The 27,948-nt window shown below is 49.0% G+C and overlaps 2 protein-coding genes across 4 annotated transcripts in view; one reads left to right on the top strand and one right to left on the bottom strand.

The window, feature by feature from the left end:
* Window positions 1-327: 327 nt before the first annotated feature.
* On the top strand, window positions 328-17,919 carry R3HCC1 (R3H domain and coiled-coil containing 1). Of its 2 annotated transcripts, none has more exons than XM_033135319.1 (8): window positions 328-536; window positions 10,216-10,343; window positions 10,763-10,900; window positions 11,603-12,194; window positions 13,178-13,350; window positions 14,601-14,671; window positions 16,491-16,586; window positions 17,591-17,699. In XM_033135319.1, exons 1-8 carry the CDS (start codon window positions 522-524, stop codon window positions 17,605-17,607), a joined length of 1,230 nt encoding a protein of 409 aa, XP_032991210.1. In that variant the 5' UTR covers window positions 328-521; the 3' UTR covers window positions 17,608-17,699. The 2 variants fall into 2 exon arrangements, with proteins under 2 accessions (XP_032991210.1, XP_032991209.1); XM_033135318.1 differs by having other exon boundaries at window positions 330-536; window positions 17,608-17,919.
* Window positions 17,920-18,935: 1,016 nt separating this feature from the next.
* Window positions 18,936-27,948, bottom strand: part of LOXL2 (lysyl oxidase like 2) — a 92,521-nt gene continuing 83,508 nt past the window's right edge. For both annotated transcript variants that reach the window (XM_033135507.1, XM_033135508.1), the window contains exons 11-14: window positions 25,182-25,297; window positions 23,959-24,095; window positions 20,650-20,761; window positions 18,936-19,894 (exon numbers count right to left, since the gene is read on the bottom strand). In XM_033135507.1, the coding sequence (XP_032991398.1) occupies window positions 19,815-19,894; window positions 20,650-20,761; window positions 23,959-24,095; window positions 25,182-25,297 (445 nt within the window). In that variant the 3' untranslated portion in view covers window positions 18,936-19,814. The remainder of the gene's footprint in view (window positions 19,895-20,649; window positions 20,762-23,958; window positions 24,096-25,181; window positions 25,298-27,948) is intronic.

Below are 27,948 nucleotides of genomic sequence, written 5' to 3'. Positions count from 1 at the left end.
TTGAATTGGGGAGAATGGATCCGGGGTTGCAGGTGGGTGTGCAAACATCTGCAAAGTCATGTCAGCTTGGAGGCTAAGATAAGGACAGGTTTGAACCCCGGAGGCCACTTTCAAGACCCACCTCCCATATCCACCAGGGGTCCCTTACTCTGGCCCTTTAAGAAGGGAGCTAGAACTCTGGGCAAGCCTGACACAGTGGTCTCCTAGGACCTGGGGGACAACAAACGCATCAGAGATTGGGCGTGGCACACTGGAAGCCAATCAGGTAGAGCAACGACTGGGAGCAGATTTCTCATTCTTTTCTTCCTCAGGTCCCTTCACCTCTTCCAGCCCTCTCTCTTCTCCTCACTTTCCTACTCCCACTTTTCTCCACAACCTTCCCCATCCCTGCCTCTCTCCGCCTTTCTGTTGTCACTTTCACATCCTCTGTTCTAGATGGTCTTCATTTCTGGAAAAGTTCTTGTTTGTAAGAATTTCTTAGTTGATTCTTCTTGGATTTTTAGGTGAAAAAAAAATCAAATATGCTGCAAACAATGGTAATTTGATCTCATCAAATCTTCAAACTTTTCAGTATGTATGTATGTATGTATGTATGTATGTATGTATGTATGTATGTATGTAGTTTTGCTGAATTGCTTTTCCTAGTGCCTCTAGAAAAATGGTAAATAATAGAGGCATTAGTAGATACCCCTGTCTTGCCCTGAAATTAATGTGGTACCTCTAGTCTTTCCCCATTAAGCTTGATGTGATGTTTCAACTATTTCATTTAGATCCTTAAATGAATTTGTATAGAGTTATTCCAGGTGTGAATCTGGCAAAGAATAGAGAATAACATTTTGCTTTTCAGTTTTAATGATTGAATTATAATCGAATCTATCACATTTATGGTTTTGCCACAAAAGCTTTTTAGTGTTACTTCTATCACCTCTTTTCTGTTTTCTAAGCTTTTTTTTCTTGTATATTTTGCTATATGGTGGGTGTTTATTAAACAATGTCCCAGGCTCTATTACTTGGACAAAATAGTACTTGTTGACTTTGTCCCAGTTATATGCCCTTCCTCCTTCCTACACACTTTTAGAATGCATTCTGGTTCCTGTCTTAATCTATTGTGAATGAAAAAAAAAAAAAGCCTTTTTTTTCCCTTACATTCTATAGCCCTCCTTTCAAGAATTATATTTGTACACCATTTTGTTGCTGTGATTGTTTCAGTTAATTAACAGTTTAAGCAAATTAAATATTCATCATGTTTTTCTCTCAGGACATTCCACTTTGTGAGACATTTAGTTTGATTCATTTCTTGGTTGATGTCTTCTAGTAGCTTCCCAGAAAGGAAAATGAATGTCAAATCCTAACTTAGAAACATTTAATGAATTGTGTAACTAACTCACAAGTACACCAAGGAGACAGCCGTTAGGTTCTTGTAAATGAACAAGGTAAAATAAAGTGGGGGAGGTATGATGGAGGGAAGGATTTATATAAGACAATGGAGAGAAGGGAAGAGGAAAAACAAGGTGCCAGTCTAGGAAGAACAAATTTTGTTTTGCGATTAGCTGGAGGCTGTCAGAGGGACTAGTTTGGGCAATCTATTCTGGAATAGATTGACTAGCTCATTAGAGAAAACAATTTCATTAGTTGTGCCTTTTCCAAAAAGCCTTGAAATTTAAGCTGTGTAGGACATGTGACAAGCTGTCCGTAAACAGTATCGGCCAGTGCCGTCCTGGCATATCCAACGTAGGCAGGCCAGTATTGCTCTATTTCCCTCAGCAGAATTTCTTTGAGATAGACTTCCACAGTTTTTGCAGGTTTGAAAACAGTTTCCTGTTGCTGTCACAGTTTATAGAATTTTCTGATCCTAACATTTCCCTTTTAAAATTCTACAGATACTGTTTCAGTTTCTTCTGGTATGTAAGTTGCTAGGGAAATCTACAAGCCACTTAATTTTTTCTTTGTATTGTGCTTAAATCATTTTAGGGCCTTTTTTATTTTCAGAGCCCAGAGAATATAATTTTACCATGATTTGTATAAGCTATTTATCTATATCTATCTATCTATCTATCTATCTATCTATCTATCTATCATCTATCTATCTATCTATCTATCATCTATCATCTATTTCTAGAATACAGTAAATCACTTTAATCTGTAGATTCACATTTTTCTTTGTTTCAACAAAATATTGTTGCATTTTAATTTTTTTTTCTGTTTCAGTAGTTTTGTTTTCTTCTTCAGGTATACTAATTATCCCTATGTGGCATCTCCAATGCAGCCATCTGTATTTTTATTTTCTTTAACTACTTTAACCTTTTTGTCCTTTTCTTTGAATTTTGTGTAGTTTTGTGTAGAACTTTTTATGTTTGAGAGTAGTGTTTCAGTTACAAAATAATTTCTTATATTTATGTAGATTTTAAGTTATATTAGATTACAACAGTAGCATTTAAATATCATTTTTCATTAAGTTTTAAATTTCAATTATATATTGTATATATATATTGTATATATATTGTATATATATTGTATACATAGTATATATATATATAGTAGTTTTATTTATATATCTAATATATTTTATAAAAGATGAAAACAACTTTGATAAACTCGACATGACAGAACAAATTTATTTTCCTTAAACATTTAGTCCTGGTTTTACTTATATTTATTGTTATAAAACATTTAACCTGCATTCATAAATTTTATATATTTGATTGTTCTTTTTAATTAACTACAAAATTTTGTTGAGCCAGTTGTAGAGTCACATGCAATGATAAGAAATAATACAGAGAAATTTCATGTTTCCTTTACCCATTTTCACCCAGTGGTAACATCTCGCAAGCTATAGTACAATGTGATAACTAAGATATGGATATTAATACAATCAACCAATCTTAGTCAGATTTTCTGTTTTACTTGTACTTGTGTGTATATTTAGTTATATGTGACTTTATTACATGTGTAGTTCCTGTATCCAGCACCACAGTAAAGATATATAACACAAGGATTCCTCCTATAATTGTTTTAGTTACACCCATCTCCATTCCACCTCCTCTCCTGTTCCTAACAATTCCTGTTCCTAACCATTCCTCTCCTGTTCCTAACCATTCAACTGCTAATTTGTTCTCCATTTCTAAAATTTTCTTCTTTTCAAAAAATTTACATAAATGCAATGGAAAAAGAAACTTTTCAGGGTTGGATTTTTTTCACTAAGTTTTCAAATGTGTATGTGCAAAGTTGTTTATTGTATCTCCTTATTACACTTATGATGTCTTTAGGGTCTGTAATGATAGTGCATTTCATTCCTGATATTGATAATTTGTGTCTTCTCTTTTCCATACCATTTTTATTAGAGGTTTATCAATTGTATCGATAAATTTTCAAAGTACCAGTTCTTTGTGTTATTGATTTTCTTTATTGTTTTTCTGTTTTCAATGTCACTGATTTCTACTCTTGTTTTATATTTTCTTTCTTCTTTTGGGTTTATTTTGCTCTCCTTTTTCTTTTGGTTTGAGACTTTTCCTTTTTGCCTGATGTACACATGTAGTGCTATAAGTTTCCCTCTCAACACTGCTTACCTGTGGCCCAGAAATTTTGATATGTTCTATTAATTTTCATTCCATTCAATGTATTTTTAAAAAATTTCCTTTGGGATTTCCTCTTTGACGCATGAATTATTTAAAAGTGTGTTGTTTAGTTTCCAAACATTTTGGAGACTTTCCTACTATCTTTCTGTTACTTATTTCCAGTTTGATTTCACCGTGATCAGCGAACACACTGTATAATTTCAATTCTTTTAGATTTGTTGAGGTTAGTTTTGTGGTCTGCGATATGTTCTATCTTGGGATATTCCATAGGTACTTAAAAAGAAAGTGTATTCTGTTGTTTGGTGGAGTGTTTTACATATGATGATTAGATTCTCTTGATTAATGCTATTGTGGAATTCTATATCCTTTCTGATTTTCTGTCAAGTTTTTCTATTGATTACGTGTGTGTGTGTGTGAGAGAGAGAGAGAGAAAGAGAAAGAGAGAGACCGAGAGAGACACACACAGAGAGAGAAGTGTCAAAGTCTCTACCTATAATTGTGGATTTATTTATTTCTCCTTTCAGTTCTATGAATTTTTGCTTACATATTTTTCAGTTCTTTTGTTTTGTGCTTACACATTTAGGATTTCTATGTCTTCTTGGTGAATTGAGCTTTTTATCATTATATAATGTCCCTCTTTCTGTCTCAGGTAATTTTCTTTGCTCTGAAGTCTACCTTGTCTGAAGTTAATATAGTCACACCTGCTCTGCTTTCCTTTGATTAATGTTTGCATGATAGGTCTTTTTCCATCTTTTTACTTTCAACCTGCCTGTATTTTTTAAATTTGAAGTAAGCTTCTTTCACACAGTGTATAGTTTAGTCATGTCTTTTAATTGACATCTCTGTCTTTTAATTGGGGTATTTAGAATATTTACATATAGTATAATTATTGATATGTTAGGGTCTAAGTCTTTTATATTTTGTTTTCTGTTTGTTCTCTCTGCTTTTCATTTCTGTTTTCTTTTTACTGCCTTCCTGTAGGTTACTTAAACATTTTTTAGAATTCTATTTTGATTTATCTATAGTATTTTTAAATGTCTCTTTATATAACATTTTTAGTGAGTGCTCTAGGTATTACGTGACTTATAACAGTTTTCTGGTGTTGTGATTTTAACAGTTTGAGTGAAGTATAGAAACCTTGCCTCTCTTTATGTCTTTTTACTCTATTCTCTTTATAATGTAATTGTCTTAAACATTTTCTCTACATACATTTAGAACCACACTGTTACAGTTTTTGCTTCAACCATAAACATACTTTAAAGATTCAAGAAAACAAGGAAAGTCTATTGTGTTACTTATGTCTTTGCTTACTGTGTCCTTCCTTCCTTCCTGATGATCCAAGATTCTTTTATCATTTCCTTTCTGTGTAGAGAACTTTATTTACCCATTCTTTTAGTCTAGGTCTCCTAGCAAAAAATTCTTCCTTCATTTGAGAATGTCTTGATTTCTTCTTTATTTTAGAAGTATATTTTTACTGGATAGGGATTCTGGGTTCCTAGTTGTTTTTATTAGCACTTGAAAAAAATTGTGCCACTTCTTTCTGTCCTTCTGAATTCTTATGAGAAATCCACTGTCATTTAAATAATTTTTGCCCTATAGATAAGATTTTTTTCTGGCTGCTTTCAAAATCAAGATAATTTCAAAATCTTCATTATCTTTAGTTTTCAGAAATTTAATAATGATGTGTCTTAGCTTGTATTTCTGTGTTTTTGTTTTTTTTCCCCCTTTTTGAATCTGTTGATTTATGCCTTCAGGTACTTTTTTTTCAGTCTCACCCTCTTTTTTCTCTCTTTCTGGGACTCTGATGGTACAAATGTTAAATCTTTTTGTTATAGTCTCACAGATTCCTTAGTCTCTGTTTATTTTTGTTTTCAGTGTATTTTCTCTCCTGTTGTTCAGTTTGGGTAATTTCTATTGTTCTATCTTCCGGTTCACAGACTCTTTCCTTTTCCTCTTCCATTCTTCTACTTAGCTTTTTATTTCAGTCTTTGCTATTTTTAAATTCTAAAATTCCCTTTTGGTTCTGTTTAATATCTTCTATGTCTTTGCTGAGACTATTTATTCATTTATTTCAAGTGTGTTCATAATTGCTTATTGAAGCATTTCTATCATGGCTGCTCTAAAATCTTTGTCAGATAATTTAACATTTCCGTCATCTCAGTGTTTTCTGTTTGTAAGGGTGGGAGTTCTGGTTCTCCTGTAGGCCTCCATGGGTACTTTTCTTGCTGAGAGGAGTAGAAATGCCTTGTTGCTGCTCCCGATATGGCCTCCACTGTCACCATGGGGTTGGGGTGGCCTCTTGATATCTGGGTGGTGGAGAAAGTCCTACTGTCCACAAGGCCTCCTCTGACAACACTGCAGGGAAGGAGAGGGGGAGGGTGCTGGATAGGGGTGGAAGTCAGGTTCTCCAGTGGTCTCTACTCACACTGGAGGCAGGGGCTGGGTCTCATTACTGTCTGCTGGGTCTCGTTAGTGCTTGCAGGATATGAAAGTCCCAGCTCTTTAGTTGGCCTTCTTTGATATCATCTTATTGGGAAGGTTGTAGCACTTCAGTACAACCTGTGGAGGGTGAAAATCTGGGCTCCTACTTGGCTTTTGCTGTGAGGAGGGATAGTATTTGGCTCAGGTAGAGAAGTTATTGTCTCAGAGTGTTCTGTCTTGTTAACTTGACCTTTTGGCTAGAGAGAAAAAAGGATTTTGTTGGGGTGGGGTTATTTTTGGTTTGTGTCCATTGGTGTTTCTGGGTTGCTGGCTTCATCAAGTTCCAAGTCTGGAAATTTGAGGCATAAAGAACACCCAGGAAACTTACTACTTTTGTTGTTCCTTGGAATCCAAGATCCCTACCTAGCTGGCCTGCCTTCTTCTCTCCACCTTTCAGAGTCTTCTTAGGTTTGTTTTATATATAATGCCAGGGTGTTTAGTTGTATTTAGTGAAAGGAATAAGGAAAAGTGTATTTACTCCATCTTCCAAGAAGTCTTGATTTCCTTATCCATACCAAATGGATGACCCAGCAGGCTATGAAGAAAACCTTCCTATGTGCTGTATTTAAACAATTCTTGTTAATCTTAAACATTGTGAGTCCAGTTCTCTTTAATATTATAATATTGTTCACAAACTTCATCAAATACTCCTACATCTACCCATTTAAAACTGTAAGTCTGAGATCCATTTCACTTTGAAATTGGAATCGCTACCTAATGTGTTAGATTCTCTAATACACCAAAACTATGTAAACATTACAAGGTCAAATTGAATATTGTTAAACCTAACCTTAAACATGAAAATAATACTTTGTCACTTTTCAACCCTGTTTCTGGGTAGACAGTTCAATGCCTGTATTACCATTTCAGGCACGTTGGGGTGGCTTTGAGTGACAAAATGTGATACTGGGACAAATACTCCAGAGCTGTAGGTGCCCACGTGATCCTGCCCATGGCAAGGAAAGGTGCACTGGGCTATGATATAGGGTCACTGTGGCAGCAGGGGACCCTAGGTCTGTCCCTTCAGATGGTACTGTTTGCAACCCCATGTCCCCTGCATTCGATCATACCTCCTGCTTTAGGCAAAATTCTACAGCACACATGTAGCACGCTTCTCTAACTGCTCAATTCATCTAATTTATTGAATTCCTGACTTCTCTGTCTGGCTACTGGCCACAGCATCAAGGCAATTCTAATGCCATTCTAAAGATGAAAAATCTTAATTTTGTTGTATTTAAGAGTATGGGTGTGGCAGTCAGGCTAAATCTGGGTTTGAGTGAATTCCAACTCTGCCCTTAGTAGCTGGGTGCTCTTGGCAAAGCCTCAGATTATTCCCCTGCAATAAGGGTATAATCTTCATCTGAAGGGTCTGCTGCGAAGCTTACATATGGTCAGTTTACATGGCATGCCTTTATGTAAACAGTAGTTACCTTCATTTTTACAAGCCTTTACTCTGTGCCACTGATTTGTTTTCAGCATCATTGGCTGCAGTTTTTGCTGCTTCTATGATGAGCATGATTGCCTCTTTTACATCTTTCTGTGGCTCTGACAGTTCCTTTCATCTCAGTCTGTTGGTTTATCCGTTGTGACATGGAAATCAGGCTTCCTTTGATTTCTTTGGGAATGTGAAGTAGTTATTAACCGAAATTTTCTTCCTTTTTCCCAAGAGAATTTTCCAGTACACTTTTATCTTCTTTTTCCTGTCGTGCTTTTTATTAGAAATTCTGCATATCCTTTATGCTGCTTTTTTGTTCTATTCACTCTCCTCTGAATGGAGACCATTCCATCCTCACCTGCTATTTATTAGTTCCCAAATAGTGCGGGGAGATGCGCTTCGATCCCCTTCCCCATTTATCTAGCATCCCCTGGTGGAGGCCTGCATGCTGACACCTTTTTGTCTGTTCAGCCTCTGAGTTACCTGAAGAGGCTATGGTGGAAACTGAGGTAGCCTTCTTCTGAGAGCTTTGTTGTGGTTTTTGTTTGTTTGCTTGCTTGTTTGTTTGTTTTAATTCTATTGGGGAACATTGGGGAAGAGTGTGTTTCTCCAGGGCCCATCAGCTCCAAGTTGTCCTTCAATCTAGCTGTGGAGGGCGCAGCTCAGCTCCAAGTCCAGTCGTGGTTTTCAATCAACAGGGAACCTTACTGTTGAGAGCTCACTCACTCTCTAACCAACTGAGCTGCCCCCTGAGAGCTTTGTTTTTGAATGTGTTTAACTTCTCTATGGTGCACCAACTCTAAAGGTGTGTGTGGGGGGCGGGGGAGAGGGGACGACTGGGGCATGGCTTGTTTCCTGGGTTTTGGTTTGTCCTTCTATTTTGGGGAGAGACAGCCACTTTGTTGAGAAAGTTGGGCCCGTTTTTCTGAGTCAGCATGCATATTTCTCCCAGGTTGTATCTGGTCCAGAGATGTTAAGTGGGCTTGCCTCTCAGGCTCACATCTCCCAGTCAGTGAAGCCAGGTCAGACAAAACAGTGCCATTGTTTGGCCTCCCAGCACTCTCTCAGGCTTGTTCCCACTTCAGTTAAGCCAGCATAGAGTATGGGTGGGGCTGGCGGAGTCACAACCCAAATGGATGTCCCCTTCTTCTTCCTGTTGCCCTCTCACCCTCTGCCCCCCTACCCCCCACGGGTGACAGATGCCCCTCCAGGCTGGAGGCTAGGGCAGGGGACCTGTCAGGCTTTCAGAATCTCCTCTCACAGCTATGCCCCTCCCAGCCAAAGGCTTATGACTTGTCTTTCTGAGTTCTCTTTACAAATGGTCTTATCTTTAGTCTAGGTCTTTTTTATTTTCAAAAAACGACATGAAAAGATAGTTTTCATAAATGTGACATAGTATCACTCTCTTTTTAAGAAATACTCTGGGAAAAAATTGCAGGAGAGTAAAATGCATCTTAATTTTTCATCATTTTTCTGTTTTCCAGGCCCCTTCTCCCAGCTGGCCTTTTGGGGTACATTCTCCCCAAACTCGCCTTTATGCTACTGTGGGGCCCAATCAGACTGTCCCACCCATGTACTAAAACCTTGGTTTTAAATGCTGTTCGCACAAGGCCCTGCTTGGCTCTGGGCTGCTTGATTTAGGATGATCCAGGGCTTGTATTTCAGCACCTTTCAGGGAACAGGAAGATTTCAACTCTGGTCTACTCGATTATTGTAGCTCCTCCCACAGGCTGTTCAATGGCAAGAATTTCAAGCCCTATTTAAGGTGGGTGCCAGAGTTTTTTCTGGATGTACCAAGGCAGTAGTATAATTTGATAGACTGCAAGTCACCATGCTATAGTGGCTTCCCGGTCCTGTTACCCACAAAGCTAGTACACCTTGTCAGTGAGCCTTTGGTGTGAGGTGGATCTTTGCCAGTTCCGTCAGTGAGGGCCACAGAAGAGCAATAGGTGGAGAAATACTTCGGGCTCAGAAAGTTCCTTTCGTCTTGTTCTTCTGTTATGTCCCTAGGGAAGGGAACAATGAACTGGAAAACCTGGTACACGCCCGACCTAGAATATAGGTGCCACTCAGAAGTGTTGGCTAGATTTAATTGATCCTAGGACAGTGTGTGTGCGCTGTGGTCAGAGAAAGTCAATCACACGCCCCTCTGCCATTTCTGCGATGCCTCCCCCGGGCCGCGCGGGGGCGCTGCGGCCCCGCCGAAGCCGGGCCGTTGTCGGATGAGAAGGGGCGCGCGGGCTTCTGGGGACCCTCAGGGCGGCGGCTGCGCGCGGGGAGGCCGCGGTGAGTGCGGTGGCTGATCCTGGGGCGGGTAGCCTCGTTCGTGGCCGGTCCTCGCCCTCCTGGCCTCTCGCTCCCGGGCTGAGGAGGACCGACCGCATCCTCCGGCAGGCCCGAGGCGGCCCTGGCCTCCCCGACTCCCCGCCCGGCCCGAGAGCCCGCTTGCCTGGGGCGAGCTCGCACAGCACGGGCACGACGGCCCCTCCGCATCGGGCTCGCGTGCGGGGGCACAAGCTCAGGCAGCGGCCTGGAACGCTTTTCCTGCCCCTCTGCTGCCGTGCCCGAGAACGTGGGCGCGTCCCTTCCCCGCCTCGGAGCCTGCTCCTCTCTTCTCGGAGGAGGGACCTAAGCCACAATGTCTCTGAGTCCCTTGCGGCACTGCGGGGTTGGGGTGGCTCGGGGTCTGTGCACTGATCTCGGCCCTGGCCGTCTGCCCCACAGGCTCTCCCACCTGTCACCCTGGCCCTTCTCTGCTTGGACGGCGTCTTCCTCTCTCCGATCGAGAATGATTTTGTGCACCGCGTCCAGGAGGAGCTGGACCGCTTCCTGGTACAGAAGCAGCTGTCAAAGTAAGCTAGAGGGAGCGTGGTGGAGGGGCCTGCCTTGCTACCAGGAAGGGCAGGGTACTCCTGGTCCCCTTTTGCCCCCTTCCCCAGTGGTGCATTCAGAGTAACTGGCCTGCCTCTGGCTCTGACTGTGGCCTTTAGGTTTAAGTGGGCTCTCTGGCCGCTCCCAGTTCCATTTTCCCTGTGTAATTCTGAGCATCACCCCGAGACTGAAGGTGCCCAGCACAGGAATGGGGATGGGACCTGTAGCTCCCTGTAATAACCTCTATACTCAGGTCCTTTGCAGTCAGCCTAGGACTCCAGGGCGCAGAGGGAGCCTAGGGTTAACGCCCCCTTTAAACTGGCAGTGGACCTGGTGGGGGGCAGGCCCCAGGGCCTGTACCTGGAGCCCCTGCTCAGCACTCCTTCCTGGCCTTTCCCAGGGTACTCCTTTTCCCCCCACTCTCCAGTCGCCTCCGGTACCTGATCCATAGGACAGCAGAGAATTTCGACCTTTTGAGCAGCTTCTCTGTTGGGGAGGGCTGGAAGAGGAGGACGGTCATCTGTCACCTGGACGTCAGGTGTGTATCCTACTACCTTGGAAGGCCCTCGGTGGTTCCTTGTGGTGGGTGAATGAGCTGGTCAGCCCTGGGAGGGGAGAATTTGTCGGGAAACCAGGGCCAGAAGCCTCCAGACTGCTGCCTCTATCCCCAGCCTTAGTCACTTAAAGTCAGCACTGTCCCTTGTTTCATCTGGCGTTGATGAGCATTGTATGTGGCCTTCATTTAGCAAATTCAACTGTACATGTTGGGCCAAAAGAGAGAGAGACAGGGCAGTTTAAGCAGTGAGGGTGTCTACCCCACACCCAGCCCTCCTCAGTGAGCATGTGCCCCATAGGCCGTGGAGTGACCGTGAGAAGCACATCTGAGCCTTCATTCATCTCTGTTTCCACGTGCATCTCGCAGGGTCTTATCAGAATGACCATGATCCCATGTTTAAGGTTTTTCTAATAACCTAGTTCCTAAGTATAAGTACTTATCTGATACATAACCGAAGATTCAGCTATTGCCAACTCAGTTTAAACACTGGAGGGAGAGCCGGCTGCTTTGGTTTGTTCAGAGATGGCATTCAGCCTCCTCTGTGATGCCTTCCTAAGGTGTTTTCGAGGGTCATTTTGGCTTTTTTGCCTAATGCTGACGTGAGAGCCTCATGCCTGAAAGGCAGATCAACCATTTTCCTTGGGGCCCAGACACTGCTCTGATCACCATCTGCTCCTGCTCCAGGTTACCCAGTTCAGATGGACTCTCTGGCTCCTGCCGCCCTCCTGCCTCCCGCCCTAGCAAGTACCAAGGTCCTCTGCCTACTTCAACCCGGGGAGCGGCTGCTGGTCCCCGAGGGGCCCGGGCCGGCAAGTGGCATCGAGGACGCAAGCCAGACCAGGCTTTGTATGTGCCCCGGGTCCTACGCAAGCAAGGAGAATGGGCTCCACCTCCTACCCCGGGGCTCAAGGATGACCCTCCAGCGGGCAGGCTCCTGGAAGAGCCTGGAGATGATGGTGCTGGGGACCCCAGCTCTGATCAGGAACGCCCTGTGTTGATGACTCAGGCAACAGAGGACCTAAAGAGCCTGGGCCAGGGTTGTGAAGAAAAGCAGCTGGGCACTGAGCCCTCAGGGCCTGGGGACCACTCAGGGACAGGAGACAGCCTGGAGACAGCCACCCAGCTTGAGTCTAGTCTTCATCTGGACGTGCAAGAGGGGAATGGCAGTGAGCTGGAGAAGAGCCTGGCAGCAGAGGAGAAAGAAGAGGAACAAGAGGTAGAAGAGGAGGGGCCTGGCAGCTGCTCCGAGGACGATTACAGTGAGCTGCTGCAGGAGGTGATAAGGCTCTTAACCCCCAAAAAGGGAGGGCGGAAGTGAGGTGGGTGCAGTCCTGGGTGGATGGGGACTACGGGTCATGGTGTAGAGGGACGGGGCATGTGCTGGCTGAGCAGGGCTGGGTGTTGGGTGATAGGATTCCCTTCGGAGCCATGGAGGAGGAGCATGGTGGCCTTGCCAAAGGAGTTGGGACTGACAGTGGAGGGGAGGAGGCTCATATCTGGGGTCAGGATTGTGGATTTGGGTCCCACCTCCACCACGTAGCAGCTGTTTGACCACGAGCAAGTCATGCTTTTCTAAGTCTCAGTTTCCTCATCTGAAAAGCAAATAATAATACATTTTTCACAAGGTAACATAGGTAGGATGTATGTGGAATTACTTTGCAAGCGGCTACAGATAGAGTCATGAATATTACTACCTGAAGCTCTGTCTTACAAATCTTGTTTCCTTGGAACTGTGTGTCTGCCCTGAGATTGACCATGGTATTTGGTTGGGAGGGTGGCATCTTTTATTGCGATTTCATAGGTGAAGGATGAAGATCAGAAAGACTTGTTAATGTCACGTTAAGGAGGGAAGGAAAGATCCTGGACTTGCCCAGCTCTGTCTCTTACTGACGGTGCAACTTTGTGCAGAATTACTCAACTCTTTGATTTACAGTGTCCCCATCTGTGAAGTGGGTATATCGAATAGTTTTCAGGATTCTGTGAAACACACTGTAATTGCCAGTCACCCTGTGGGGACTCCTAGAGTCAGTTCCGTCCCTGCAAACTCCCACTGCTCCATCTTCCATCTTCCAGCCCAGTCTGCCATCATGCTACCTCTCCTAGACTCCTGTCAGGTGTGGCTCCCGTGGGAAGCCACCCTTGGCATTCTCCTCTCTGCCCACTCAGAGGCCTGCAGGACTCTGTGTGTTGTTTGGAAAGCAGTTGTGTGGAGCCCTGTTTGTCAGAGTCCCCCTCGTTAAAAGGTGTGATCTGTCCCAGATAATGGACAACCTGACGGAGAAGGAGATTCAGGTAGAGAAGATCCACGTGGACACGTCCTCCTTCGTGGAGGAGCTGCCTGGAGAACAAGATTTTGCCCACGTGGTGGAGATCTATGACTTTGAACCAACACTCAAGACTGAGGACCTGCTGACAGCATTTTCCGAGTTCCAGTGAGTGCCGGCGAGCCTTCTGGGAGGCAGGGGAGGTGGTGGCTCCCTCTGGAGAGGAGCTGGGACATCCCCTTGTTGTTGGAGACACTTGCCTGCCCCTCCCCTCGTGCCCAGTGATGTAGAAAGAAAGGCAGAAAGTGGGTGCCTTCATTCTGGGCTCTATACTTCTGGGCAGGTCAGCCTACGGATCATGACGGGGAAGAGAGCAATTTTTGGTGGTAGACACACTCCAGAGGCCCTAGGCCTGGCCCTGCTGGCACATGCAGCACCTCTGTCCTGCTCCTGGCACTCCCACACGCCTGCCAGGACCTGGTGGGGCCCTCCATCAGGACACAGGAAGCAGGCAACCCACTAGCCCCCCTTGCTCCATATGCCAGCCCCCAGTCAATCAGTCAACAGACTGAGGGCTAGCTCCATGAGGGAACTATTTGTGGGGCGAGCTGGCGTGGAGATGGGAGCCAAACGGGCATGACTGAAAAAAGACTTCTCCTGTTTTCCCAAATCCCTTGGATCCAACTCCAATCTTTTCTCCTTTTCTTTCTTTTTTTTGAATGCTCATTTCCCTTTCTCCAATCCCTCTTATTTTTTCCTGCTCAGGCTTTTAAAAATCCCTTTCTTCACGGCCCTCTTTTCTGACTGCTTCCGAAACAGCCTTCCCTTGGCCTCCCAGAGCCTGAGCTGGAGGAGGGCTGAAGGGGCAGCTGTGTGGGGGCACGTGGGGCTCATCTGCTGCCAACCCCTGAAGGTGTGGCCAACCTGGGGCCACCGGTGACTTCCCCAGCCAGCATGGGCAGTGCCCACAGAGGAGCTGGTGGGGCCCAGAACTGCTTTTGGCCTCTCCCTGACCCCAGACTCAGTGGTGCTTTCCTGAGCAGTGGGAAGAAAGTTAGTTGATCAGGAGCAGTGACACTGAAATGTGTATTTTAGGTCCTGTCTCCTGTCCCTACCATATAACTTTTGTCTCTAGCCTTGAAACCCATGCCCTCGGCCTGGTTGTGACAGGCCAGGAGGAACCTTCTTCACCCACGGCATTGTGCTCTGCGAGCTCTTTGCATCCCGGCTTCTCCAGTTCTAGGGATCAGGAACCCACCTGATCAGAGAAAGTTGGCTACAAATGGTTGTCTTCTTCCCAGAGGAGATGGGAAGTTGTCTTGGGCTCATAGTGGAGGTGGGAGGGGACTTCCTGTAGCGCAAAGGGTTTTGCCCATTTGCTTTCATGATCACTCTGTGTCTCCTCTTCTCCCACCCAGAGAAAAGGGGTTCAAGATTCAGTGGGTGGACGACACGCACGCACTCGGCGTCTTTCCCTGCCTGGCCTCAGGTAAAGCGGCTTCACATCACAGTGGGCTTGGTCCTTTCTGTGACTGTCACTGAGAAGGGCAAGGGCCTTGGTTTCCTGGAGTGGAGGACCAGCCATGTCCAGGGTGCAAGCTAACCCGAGCAGGTGGGCGGCGGGGTCTGTACTCCCAGCCTGCCTAATCCAGAAGTCCAGGGAGCAGGGCCCTGTAGCTCACAGCCTTTCCTAGTCACTTTAGTGCCTTTGGTTCAGAGGCTTCGGATTCATGTCACAGGCCAAGCCCTAGGTACGTCCACATATTAAATGACACCGTATGAACGTGCTGTCTTTATAGGTGAAAAGCATTCAAGTACTGGCAATGCCCTATGACTCAAGCAGATACGTTTTTACTCAGTTTTCATTACCTCAAGAAGTAGGTTGGATCACCTCTGTTTTACAGATGGGGAGACTGAGGTTTCCAGAATGTCATTGGTTTGTTCAAGGTTACAACGCCCCTCTGTCAAAGCCGGGGCTGCCAGCCAGCCTCCTGACTGGAACTGCAGTGCTCCTTCTCCCTCATGGCCACTTCCCCAACCTGCTCCTGCCACACCACTGCTCACTGGGGCTGTGTTTCTAAAGAGGAACCCCTACTCCTCGTGGCTGGGCGTTTGAACACTGGAGCTGGGAGAGGTCATAGCTGTGTGGGCCCAGTCCTCAGGGGAGCCTGAGGGAAGGGGCGTGGTGTTTAGGGAGTAGAGGGACCAGGGCACAGTGGGGGTTCCAACCCCAGAGAGGGGGCTGACTGAAAGGGAGGAAGTGGGGAAGGCCAAAAGTCCACCCAGTGCGATGGAAAGGAGCGCTGGGCTAGGCCTGACCGCGGCTGACTTCTGGGTTCTGTCAAGCTGTGTGGCAGCAGCAGACCATGTCCTGGTGTCATGCAGGGTGTCATGTGGGGTCTCTGGTCCCACTCCCCATATAAGAACTTAGGACATGGGAAGGCCAAAAAGGAACACCCACGGAGCCATAGATAGGGGAGTCATACCACTGTAGTCTCGCTGGTGGCTGGGTTGGAGACACAGGGAGCAGGAGTCACACAATACGCAACCCACCGTCTGCTTCTCTGCCAACCAACCTCACTTGCTAGCTGCAATCCGCTGTGCTAATTACGATCTGTGCCTCTCTGCAATCCGCAATCTGCACTCCACCCTTGCTAGCTTAGCCACGGCAGTTATATCAGTGGCTAATGGCTAACCAGTAACAGCTGATGGCCAACTAGTCACAGCTGACGGCCATCTACTATCTGAGCCAGGACCTTTCCATGTGAGGCCGAGAGCCTGGAACCTGCTCTCTGGAACTCTGTCCCCACACTTGGCCTGAGTTTCCTCATCTATAAAGGGGTGGCGTGGACCCGAAGCCCCTCCCAGGTCTGATCCACTGTTTCTCTAAGTAGCCCACGTACTCCATGGCCCAGCAGAACTCAGGGTGTTGAGGGTGTGTGCCCCAGGAGGGTCTTGAGTTGGGGAAAGGGTAGTTTGTTTAAAGCTCCTCGGCTTTAAAAGATGAGAGGCTGCCTCTCCTGTGCTGTGATCACCCCAGGGTGGAGGGTGGAAGCTGGGCTCTGTGCAGGCTTTCCATCTGAGAGCACAGGTGGCCTCGTGCAGGACTGCGGGGCAGGGGGCAAGGCGAGCTGATGGCGGTCATCTCTTTCCCAGCCACAGTGGTGTCAGGGCAGCCCTGTCCCTCAGCTTTGAATGGGTGCACGAAGAGGCTGCTTCCATTTTGGGTGATATGTGTGTTTCTGGGCCCTGAGGGGGCCTCACCAGGAAGAAAAGAGGATGGCTCCAGGTCTGTTTTCTTTCCACAGCTGCTGAAGCCCTGACCAAAGATTTCTCAGCACTTAAGATCCGGCCCCTCACACAGGGAACCAAGCAATCAAAGCTGAAAGCATTGCAAAGACCAAGTAAGGACGTGGCTGTCTGGATGGAAGGCTGTATGTGTGCTCCAGTGTGCGGTTAGGTGGTGGGGCCTTCCCTGGGATTCAGTCCCCCTTCAGCTCTCTGCTTTAGGACCCTGGGGATATAGTGGCAAGTGGGGTGTTCCTCCCACACCCTGAAGGGCCTGGGGGTGCCTAGGGAAGGAGGCCCTGGCAGGGAGTGCTATCTGCCAGTTGCTGTGTTTTGGTCTTGCCCTCCTGTTCACACCTCTGCTGGGTGGTGCTCAGGGAGAAGCTTGGACGTTTCTGTAAGGCCATGGGAGCCATATTTTGCAGGGGGGTAGAAAGAGCTTGGGCTTTGGAGTCAGCCCTGCATGTGATCCTGCCTCTGTCACTTATTTAAGTTGACCTTGAGCAAGTCACCTAATATCTGTGAGTTGGTTTCTTTTTCTGTAAAATAAGCAGATCATACAGAGCAGGCTGGAGGAGTGAATAAAAGAGCCTGGCAGACGAGCCAGAAGCGGTGAGGGGCACACAAAAGGTGCCAAATAAACGACAGCTACCCCCCCTTCCCTCTTCTTCCAGAAAGCCATGATGGGGGCTTTTCGAGGCCAGTTTTCTGTGGGTGCACAGCAGGGGCCGGCAAAACTGACCCACAAGAGGCTTGCTGAGGGCATCCATGCTCTTGTGGATCCTGTGGCGTTTGTCCCAGATTTCTTGGGGACAATAAATGTCCTGTCAACCCAAGATCTCTATGTGTCCCGTCCTGACTTATTTCCCTCCCAAAGGGCCCTACAAAGCAGGGGGATGACAGGGTTGACTCTTCGCTCCTCAATGCAGGTGAAGAAACAGGGCACAGAGAGGTGGCAGGATTCGGTCAGGACCCTGAGGGTCCTAGGTGGGTGCCCTCTTACCAGCATCTGCCACATTGTGGGCACAGCTGGTCTTAGAGCTCAGATGGCCTCTGAGGCTGCTGTGTCATTGGGAGAAGTGGCTATAGCCTGCCTTGAATTCAAGTCCCCACCCTATGGGGCTGCTTTCATTTTAGAGCTCTTGCGTCTGGCGAAAGAGAGACCGCAGACAAATACAGCAGTGGCCCAGAGGCTGGTGGCACGGGCCCTGGGACTTCAACACAAAAGGAGAGGACGGCCTGCAGTTGAGTCTCCTGCTCCCCCGGGGCCCTGAGAGGCCCAGCCAGCCTGGATGGGTGCCCCCAAGACAAGCTGGTGGCCCAACACCACAAGCCTTTCCAGAGACCAGAACAGCCCTGCGTCTTCGTTGGAGCGTTACTGTGGGGCATGGTGAGCCCCAGTTTGCTTTAGTTCCGGAAACTGAGAAAAAAATAAAAACGTCAAAGTTGTTCTAATGTGATCACTTCAAACTGTGGGCTGCCCTGGGGCCCTAGGGGTACTGTTTGTCTTCCATTTTATACCTGGGGCTACTGAAGAAATTGGTCACTCCAGGAGACGGGCCTCGAGGATCCCAGCTGGCCCTCGAAGGCATTGTTTCCAGAGCCTGCCCAGCTTTAGGGGGTAGGTTGCACCTGTTTGGGGGGGTAGGTTGACACCTGCCCAGTCTCACCCTTACAAGTCGGGGAGCTGCAGAGGCTGCATGGCAGTGCTAAGGGCCCCGGCCCCGTGGGCTGGTCCTGGTGTTTCCTGTCCGTGCAAGCTACCAAACGGCTCCTTGCAGAAATAAACATGAACAAAGCCAAAAGGTAAAATCTGAACTAGCCATTGAGTTTGCCTGTCTCACAGAAACAGATACAAGGACATCTTTGTGGTCCCAGTAGACTCATTTTTCTAGTTTGGATGGAGTTGGTGCCGAGGTGACCCTGCCTGGTGCTTTGCGGTCACTGTGAGCCTCTGATTTGCTGGCTGTAGCACGCTCTTGCCACAAGTGGGAGCCCGTGTCTGGCTGAGAGTGGCCGGCCGGCTGCCCACGGTCACTGTGCTCAGAAGAGCTCTGAGCTCCTCTTTGCGCATATGCACACCTTGTATCACCATCCTGTCCCTCAGAGCTGGCCCAGGCTCTGCCCTGTGGGAAGTTGCCTGGGATGCTTCAAATCAAGATGTCTCTCCCATCTGGTCCTAATGCAACTGTTATGCCCCCTGACAAATTTTAGTGAAAGACAAGAACTCAGGAAAGGTTGTAACTTGTATTTTTGTGACCTCCTTAGACTGCTGCTCTCAGGGGGCAGGACTTGCCCTTTTGGGTGTGTATGGAAGCAGGCGCCAGCTCTCTGCAGGAGTAAATCTGTAAGTGTGCATGAGGTTCCCTTACAGCCAAGTAGCTGTAGGAGCCCTGCTGCTCAGGGGCTGGGCGCAGTGAGCCAAATGAAGCACAGATGCATATCATAAACCTTTTATTCCAAGTTTCAAGTATGTGTAAGTGTCTGTGATGACACATGGCATTCGGTGGGTGTCCTTGTCACCCTGGACCCTGGTTATAGCACCGTTGAATCAGTTACCCACAGAATCAGAACAACAGAACCATGAGTCACTTACACGGGTGGGTGGGATTTCCTTTTGATCTATACTTTCAAATGCCCAGATGCCCAATATTAAATGCCACTAAATTATGTGTTTTTCGAAGTCTGTGAAAATATAATATAATAATGGTATGTTGAAAAAGAAGAGGACGCAGGGGGCGGGGGGAGAAGCACCAACTCTGAGCTCACCTCCACAGAAAACACGTGGTAGCATTATTTATATACGTGAATAGAAGAGAGGAGAGGAGAGGCAGTTTGTTTAATTGGAAGAGAGGTCTAGACATTCAAGTTGGCTGGAAATGACCTAAGAGGAGGAGACATGGGGTTCCGTCTGACCACCCTGGGTGGATAAGCTGACATTGCCAAGAGGGAACTTGAGAAGAGAATGGCCCCATATTATCTGTGGTGAGCTGAGCAGGCTGGTGTCAGACTCGGGGCGGGGGGACTGTGGTTTGTATGGGACAAGCTGATGACAACCTGTGCGCCCGGGGTCCTGGACAAGATGGCTTGTGGCACTGCTCCCACCGCCCTGTGGACAAGCCCCACTCCCAGAGGCCTTCCCAGGCTCCAGGTAGTAGTAGCCTCCAAAAATGTCAGCAGCACCCCTTCCTCCTGTGCGTGGATGTGCCGCAGGGTGTCCAGGTATGGTGCGGGCTGGGCTGGGCAAGGGGGTGTGTGGCAACCCATCAGTCAGATTGCAGCTGTAGGGGAGGAGACGCTGTGGCCCGAAGGCAGGAGGTGACCACGTGACCACGTAGGCTGCCTTACCGCGTGGAGAGCTGGTTATTTATGAGTCCACTGAAGTGTTCAAACTTCTTTTCTGTCTCTTCACTGAAGGAACCGCCTGAGGGATGGGCATCAGGGACACAGTTTGGCAAACCAGATGCTCAGCCCTCACTCAGGCTGGAGCAGTAAGCCTCAGGGGCCCTGGAGCAACCACCCTCCAGCAAGTGGCCTGGTGGGGCCACCTCTATGTGATGCCACCAGGGAAGCAGCTAGGTGTTGGTTATCTCTAGGGCCAGGCACGTGTCAGGTGCTCTGTCAGACTTTAGCAAAGGAGTGAATCAATGTAGCGTGGGCCATCACTTTTCCTGAAGGAGAGAAAGCTCTGCTTCCCCTTTGGTGCCCCAGGTCATATAATGCAAGGAAGTTTCTCTTTTGGCAACCAGAAGCCACAGCGGTTCACTCGTTTCTAGTTCTCAACAGAGGAAAGTGATACACAGACCCACAAATTGCTGACGCCCACATTTTTGAGGTTACATGCATAATGAGGTGGTGGCCTCAGCTCCAGCCCTTAAATAGCTTTGGGGTCTGTGTGGGGCTGGCTGGTTCTGTACCGCCCTCCTTGGCCAGAGACTGGCTGTGAAAACCTAGCCTGCATCCAGGCTTTAGTGTCTGCAGCGTCCTTTCCATGCGTGAAAATGTGAGGCTGGCTCCATTCCCCGAGCTCTTTACACAAATTAGGAAGCTGTTGTGCTTCCTTGAGAAAGTAAGGCAGCTCTTGCCTGGAGGGTGGGCTGCAGCGGGGGACCTGGAAGGCTTGGGGCGGGGGGATCCCTGGGGGTGCTGTGCTTGTCCAGGGGTGCCCAGGGGCCTTACCTATGTGACAGTTGTACATCCAGATGCGGTGGCCATCATAGCGCGTCCTGCACTTCATAATATTGTTGGTGTAGTCAGACTCTGCGACCTCATAGTTGGGGTTAATGACAACCTGCGGGGAGAGTCAGGTCAGAGGGGCTGCAGAGTCCCCAGGGCCCTGCTGAGACCGGTCCTGCCGCAGGGACTGGGGAGACCTCACAAAAAGGAGCATGGCAGGTGTTGTGCTCCAAGAGAAGGAGCAGGACTGGCCAGAGATGAGGTCAGGGAGGCAGAGGGGGCAAGGCGTGGAGGAGTGAGACATCCGTGCACCCCTGTCTGTCTCTGTCATTCACACATACCCCCTACCAAGAGCAGTCCTTCAAAAGGGGTCACACTCTCCTGGGAGGCCTGAGGTTGGTGGAGAGGTAGGAGTCGGGGCCTGGGGCAGGGCACAGAACAGGCTGCTGAAGGAAGAGAAGGGAGCTGGGGAGAAGGACATGCCTAGATGGGGTGGGGACAATGATGGGTGCTGCAGGAAATGGCAGGAGGGCTGCCCTGAGCACTGGATACTCGATGCTGCCCCCAGTGGTGAGACTGGACTGTTCCTCCCACTGTGCAGGCCTTGTGTTGCTCTAGGCCATCCCGAAGCCCGCCCTGCACAGTCCAGGGCCTGGGCTCTGGTGGAGACTGGATCCCCTTGTACCCCTTCCTCTGATCACCCCAGGTAAGGGAGCCCAGCCCAAAGGAGCAGGAATAGGGAGGGTCATCATTTAGAGAGGGTTTCTGTGAGTGGACAGAAAAGGGAGACTGGGGTGAGAAACACAGAAGAAAGAAGAAAGAAGAGGGAGAGGGAAGAGACAAAAGTTACACCGGGGCTGTGAGTGAGGAATGGACAAATGACAGACTTTCCCTCGAGGGCTCTTCCGTGCCCTAGGTCGGTGGGGATGGGGGAAGGGCAGCCGGCCAGTTAAGAAATAGTCTCTAGGTTTGGGCCCTCAGGCCCTTTTCCTCCAGGAAGGTCTGGGTATGACCCTTTGGCAGGCTGGCTAGGCCTCCCAGAGATGCTGTGGGAAACAGAGGCTGGCATGGCCCCCTGCCCTGTGTCCTGGCCCAGTGCTGGCCGTTCTGGGAGGCCCACATCTGGCCCTGCTTGCCAGACCTGCCCTAGGCTGTTTTCCACTCTGACCCTGTCTCTTCAGCTAAGGCAGCTGAATGTCCCATTCTGGGGTGGCCTTATTATTTCCTGGATCTCTTTTCCACCCAACAACCTTTGCTGTCCCCTGCCCTCTGCCCCCAGCCCATACATGCATGGCAGACAAACCCAACCTCTGAGGACTGTGCAGCTCCTTGCCCACCAATAACCGTGCCACCAGGGAGCCCACCCAGGACCCTTTGCAGTGCAGCCCTGAGGGCAGCAGGATGCAGCACCCAGCTCTTCTCAGGGGGCCATTAGGGCCAGCTTGACCTGCTTGGGGGCAAGGGTGGGGGCTGAAATGTGTGGTTTCTACGATCCCATCTGACTCTCATATTATATGATTCTAAATCTCGTGAAGACCTGTGAGACCTGGATTTAATTTCTTAGGCCAAAGATCTGCTGTGGTGGATCCAGGAAGCGGAGAGAATAAGGACAGCGCAAGGCCACCGGGGAACCTGGCAGCCCGCTGAGCTGGCATCTGAGCCTTGGCACACAGTCCTGGAGCCACCACTTTGTCCTTGCTGGGCTTTCCCCCGCCACGTGCAGTGTTGCTGATGTCTGTACCCGAATGTCTGTAGTGGGAATGGAGAGGGCCAGGGAACCCCAAGCCATGGCTCTTATGTGGCGGCTAAAGCTCAGTGTCAGTCCCAAAGGAAATATTCTTTTCCATTAATCAGAGGCATTAACGTGCCTCTAATGAGTTCATTTGTGAATTGTATAGTTTAGGGGTCAAGAACACAAAATACAGAGTTGATGTTGCCTGCGTTGGCTGTGCTGTAAGATGAGGGCAATAGTGACGGCCACCACTGGGGATGACACGAGACAGAGCATTCCCAGGGCCGAGCCTGCCATCAGTCTTCAATGAGCCGTAGTTATTCCCCAGATGGCGTTTGTCAAAATACACGACGAGAGCCATTCTCCCAGCAAAATTACAGCAGCCCTCAAACACGAGCTGCCCTCCATGGTATACGTGCACAGAGACACACATGCTCAGTTTTTAAAATACAGAGCACTCTGGTCTCTGGTCGGGCCTCTCCAAGTCTGCGGTTTTGGGTTTGTGGGTGGAAAAGTGCTTAGCTGTCTGATTTCCAGCCTCTGAAATTGCCGAAGGAGACTTTCAAAGCCCCTCTGTGGTCACTTCTCTGCAGGTGTTGGTTCCTCCCAGGGCTGTCTGGAGGGTGGGGACCATGGGCCAGGCCCTGGGCTGGCTGAATGCCCCCTTGAGAAAGCTTTCAAGGCACAATGACACATTTCTGGTCACCTACTTTGCCACCCATGGGGAAAGCTGGAAAGCAAGAAGGGTGCGGATGTGGGAAAAATGAGAGGGTGAAAGGAAATCTCAGCAGGCAGGACTGCACCTGTGCACCAGAAGGGGGGACCGGGGGGAGAGGTTTGTCTCCCTCACCAGTCAGGGCCCTGGCTGGAGCAGGAAGGTATTTGCAGGAGGCCAGGGCTCCCTGGTTCTTCCCCAGGACTGGCCTTCCACCCAGACAGAGTATGTGGAAGCCCTGGGAAGCGCCCACGCAGTCGCTGCACGGACCGTCTCCAGGACCTGACATTCTGCTGTTACAGATCCATTTCTTTGCATGAGGAATCGCCCCCTGTGCAGATCCTCTTTTATGAGGCAAACATTTCTGGGGGAGTCAAGTCACACACACTTGTGAGGGATGGCCTCTTGATGAGATTGCCTTCAGCCTTGACAGCACAGAGCAAGGCAGGGGGAGGGCACTGGGAGAAATCGGGGTGGAGGTGAGAGCCTAGCTCTAAAGGACCCAAAAGGTTAGGTGGCCTTAGAGTCTGTGCAAGGAATTCCTGGCCTGAGGACCAAATCGGGCTGCAGATGCATTTTGAGTTGTAAGCACCAGCTGTAAAACGGAATGGAGTGCAAACGTCCCAGGAGGTCTGCAGTCTGCCCTGCCCTCCACCCCGCTGTGAGAGCCTCACATATTCAGGTTACCTGACCGACGACGTGGGAGGCCTCTGGGTATAGGACTCCTGCACTTTAGACAGTCTGGCCTCCATGCCCGTGTTTTGTGTTTGGGCACCAAGGGGAAGGAGGCTGCCTCCCCGCTTGCTGGAGAAAAGACCCCTCCTCCCATCAGCGGGGCTCTGGAACCCCTTCCCACACCCCTCACCTGGAATAGGTAGTCTCCGGGGGGCACGTCAGTGATGTCCACCCACTGACAGTCGATGTCATGGCGATACACGTCCCAGCAGCCCATGGTGATACCCTGCTCGCCGAAATTGGCACACTCATAATTCTTCTGGATGTCTGCAGGCAGGGGCCGAGGGAACCCCAGTCACTCATGCACTCATGGCCCCTCTGCCCTCTGTGCCACCCTCCCACCCTCAGCATCTCACTTCCTTCCCCAAGTGCCTCCCCGCCCCCACCCCCACCCCCACCTCTGCCTCACAGGGCTCTGCATCCAGGCCCCACTGGGTGCTGTCTGATCCTCTCTCCTTTCAATAGAATCCCTTGCTAGATTTTCTACCCACATCCCAGACCTCCCTTCAGACCTTGCGAGGGTCCCCCTCCTCCACAAAGCCTGTTCTGGCCAACCTCACCTTTCTGAGGAATCGTTAGCCTGGGAATGGAGTGCATACTTATCCGGTAAAGCTCTGGTGTTTATTATTTAGCTTAACATGGGGTCATCTTGTCTCCCTCTGGACAATCACCATTTGGGATTTGGGCTTGTGTCTGGTTTGTCTATCTGACCTTTACTGGGCTAGCCAGTTGTCTGGCACACAGTAGGTGCTCAAAACCGATTTGCTGTGATTTCATGGCATATTAGTAGCAGTCACATTTATTGAGAGACTGCCATGTCGGACACTTCTCTAAACACTGGGTATACCGAGAAGAATCACGTGTCTCTCCCGGACAAGCCCCAGTCATGTCAGGATGACAGGTGTGGCCACAGTGCACATGGGGCAGCCGCCTAGTGGTGTGAGCAGAGTGCTACTTCTGCTTGGGGGAGTCAAGAAAGTCTGGGAACCTCAGAGGGGGTCATTTGTGCTTGGATTTGAAGAGTAAGAGCCAGTGTGGCAGGGGCACTTGGCACCGGGACACAGGGAGAACAGCTGTGAGACTGGGAGAGGACTACGTGTCTGGTCCAAGGGTTTGGGCCTTACCTGGGAGCCTGTGGCCCCACCAGTGCCTGTCAGCATAACGCTGGGGAAACTGTGCCCTTACTCCAGCCCTGAGTAGAGCCATGGAAGCCCCAGTAGAGAAAGGTCACGTGGGGAGTCAGCAGTGGACAGAGTGAGAGTCCAGTGTCTGGCTGAGGGACAGGTTGGGTGGGCACAGCCCGGGGGGCTTTTAAGTCCCTCTGAGGCACCCCAGCTCCCCACACTAAGATACCTCCTTCACATTCTGTGTCCTCCAAGCAGAAGCTGGCTTTGTGGCCCTCTGCCACCTTGGTGCCATTGAGGTTCAGAAGGTCGTAGTGGGTGAACACTTCCATGCTGTGGTAGTGCCTGCAGTGAGAGACGGCGTCTGGGACTCAGTGTCAGGAGCACCTGCTGCCTACCTGGCCATTTGCCTCTGGGGACACCTCGTGGTCCAAAGGGGTGGCCAGTGAGAGAGGAGTGATGATGGAGCATAAGGGAAGGGAGGATGGAAGCAGAAGGCGGTAACCACGGTGTTTACGTGGGCTCAGGAGAGGGGCAGCCACTCACTTCCTGGGCCTGCTCTCTCTTCAGCTAAATGGGAATACTAATGTATGGAAGGCATGTGGCATTGTGGGAATCAGTGAGAAGCTGTGGAGCACAGGGCCTGGCATACAATAAGCTCAATAAATTTACAAAATTGGTAGGTAGTGCTTTGTATAACCCTCCTGAGCACTCCCGTGGCTCTCACAGCCCGTTCCTATTTGGTTCACTTTCTGCAGACTAGTCAAAGTCACTTTTCGATGTCTTTCGAAACTTTTTTTTTTTTAAATTTTGAGTTATTTAAGTGTGTTTTTCCAGGACCCATCAGCTCCAAGTCAAGTAGTTGTTTCAATCTAGTTGTGGAGGGTGCAGCTCACAGTGGCCCATGTGGGGATCGAACCGGCAACCTTGTTGTTAAGAGCACCGCGCTCTAACCAGCTGAGCTAACCGGTCACCCTCTTGAAAACTTTTTAAAGTGGGAGTATGGTAGGGAGGGAAAGAGAAAAGAAAGGGGGAGGGTTCTTAGAGTACGGGGGAAGGGCTTTATCAGGGCTCCGATTAGAAGAATAAGCACTAACGCATCCCCTGGGACAGGCAGGCAGGAGGTGGGGACTGGGGAGGGTCCCCCCTCAGCCCACCTCAGCCCACCTCAGCAGCCTGTGGCCTCGGGTGGGGAGGTGCAATTACCTCTGGGAAGTGAACAGCAGGAAGTCTGTGCTCCTTGCGTGGAGCACAAAACATGGAGAAGAAAAAGACAGTTCTGAGGGCCTGTGGAAAGGAAGAGTGAAGCAGAGGAGGGAGAGAGCTTGTGCAGCCCAGCGGATTGGGATTGTTTACATAGCCGTGTCCCATCTCTTCACTGGGGGCGGGGCGGGGGGGGTAGTGGTGGGTGGAGAATTGAGAACAGATGTAGATTCTTGGAAAGTGATGCAGCTGGTTCAGAATAAACAAGGGGAAACATGGCTGCCATGGGACCGTCCCCAGGCACTGGCAGGCCAGGCCCATCTTGACCTGCAACGTGAGCCACAAGTCTGCAACTATCGAACACACCCGTCTCTCACAACAGGGACATTTGGAAAATGAGGAAAATGGAAGGCAAGGTACCAAGGCCCAGGGAGCAGAATCACTTGTTCTGTTTCCACGTGACCTGAATTCTCTCCTCAGGGAAGAGGGCACGATAACATGACTTAGTCTCGGGTACTGTAAGGATGTCGAACGGGAGAAATCGCAGAAATACCTAACACGGGGCTTGTGACAGAGGAGAGCTCGGTACCTGCCACCTCTCTCCTTAGTACTAGTTCCAGCAGTAATAGGAGGAGGATTTTTATTACCACCACCACTGCCATTCCTGCGATTATTCGCAGGCCCACAGTAGCTTCCTGCCCTCCCAAGCCTCACTTGTTGGCCTCAGGCTCCCTCCACTGGCAGTAGAGGACTGAGGGAAGAGGGGAATTAAAAGGATAAGTTTTCAGAGAGGAAATTAGAGGTTCTTTCCTCCATTCCACCTGTGTTTGCTTGTGCTAAAAATAATGTCAGAAGTTCCTATGTTGGGCTTTTCCCAGGTCACTCATGTTTCTGGGAAAAACGATGCTGAGCCAGGGGACCACTGAGAACATGCATAAGGCCACATTTTGGGGCAGCTGAACCGATGACTTTGAAAGAGTCTCTTTTGGCTTCTTAGAGGAGCAAGATGAGACATGAGGTCTGACTCATTGCCTAAAACATGTCTGCATCTTTCAGAGAGTGGCTTCTGTTCCTGTGTTTACCAGCTGGAAAAACTGAAGAGAAATAGGTTTGTGTTCCATTGCCTAAACAAAATTCAGACAGAGGCCACAGATGGACTGTTGTAAGGCTGACTTCCTCTCGCTCCCCCTGCTTCCTGCAAACTTCATTTAAGAGTCTTCCCCAGCTCTTCAGTTTTTCCCCTGTGAACACCGGGTGAGAAACAGCTGGTGTGGAGCCCCCCAATTCTAGCTGTGGTCCTGGAGCCTCTCTGCTTTACCTCTCCCGCATATGTGGACACCGCCCCATCCCCGGGCCACATCTCCCTCCCAGCTGGGTGGAGAGCCCAGGGACGTCCTGGTGATGAGGGTACACTTCCTCTCTCCAGGCTGAGGTGTCCTGACCTTTGGACGTCTAAGAGAAGGTCTGATCCTTGGGGTAGAGATGGTAAAACTCCACTTGGAAAGAAATTCCAGAACACTTTGGGGAGAGAGAATAACCTGACACTTGATGGAGGTCATTAGGATCTGGATGAAGGAAGCCTTCTACCGTAAGACTCCAGAGCCCGGTGTTAGAAGACAGGGTACTCGTGGAAGAAGGAGGTACTGGATGCATACTGGATGACAGACAAAGCTAGTCCAGAGAAAGGTGGGAAGTTTGGGTATACTCTTTGTTATCCTAGGTCACGGGGGGCCCAAATAAAACTTTCAGTCAGAGAACCAGTGCACGTCGTAGAGGAGATGTTTGCCACTCTT

This window comes from Rhinolophus ferrumequinum, chromosome 18, assembly GCF_004115265.2.
Source record: "Rhinolophus ferrumequinum isolate MPI-CBG mRhiFer1 chromosome 18, mRhiFer1_v1.p, whole genome shotgun sequence".
NCBI classification, from domain to species: Eukaryota; Metazoa; Chordata; class Mammalia; order Chiroptera; family Rhinolophidae; genus Rhinolophus; species Rhinolophus ferrumequinum.
The sequence above is the reverse complement of the archived record's forward strand: the minus strand, read 5'-3'. Positions and strand labels throughout refer to the sequence as shown.

What these genes read in the sequence shown, in the direction of transcription:
- R3HCC1 (XM_033135318.1), top strand. An exon ending in GTACAGAAGCAGCTGTCAAA is followed by an intron (nt 10,344 to 10,762) that starts GTAAGCTAGAGG and finishes GGCCTTTCCCAG; the next exon opens with GGTACTCCTTTTCCCCCCAC. An exon ending in ATCTGTCACCTGGACGTCAG is followed by an intron (nt 10,901 to 11,602) that starts GTGTGTATCCTA and finishes CTCCTGCTCCAG; the next exon opens with GTTACCCAGTTCAGATGGAC.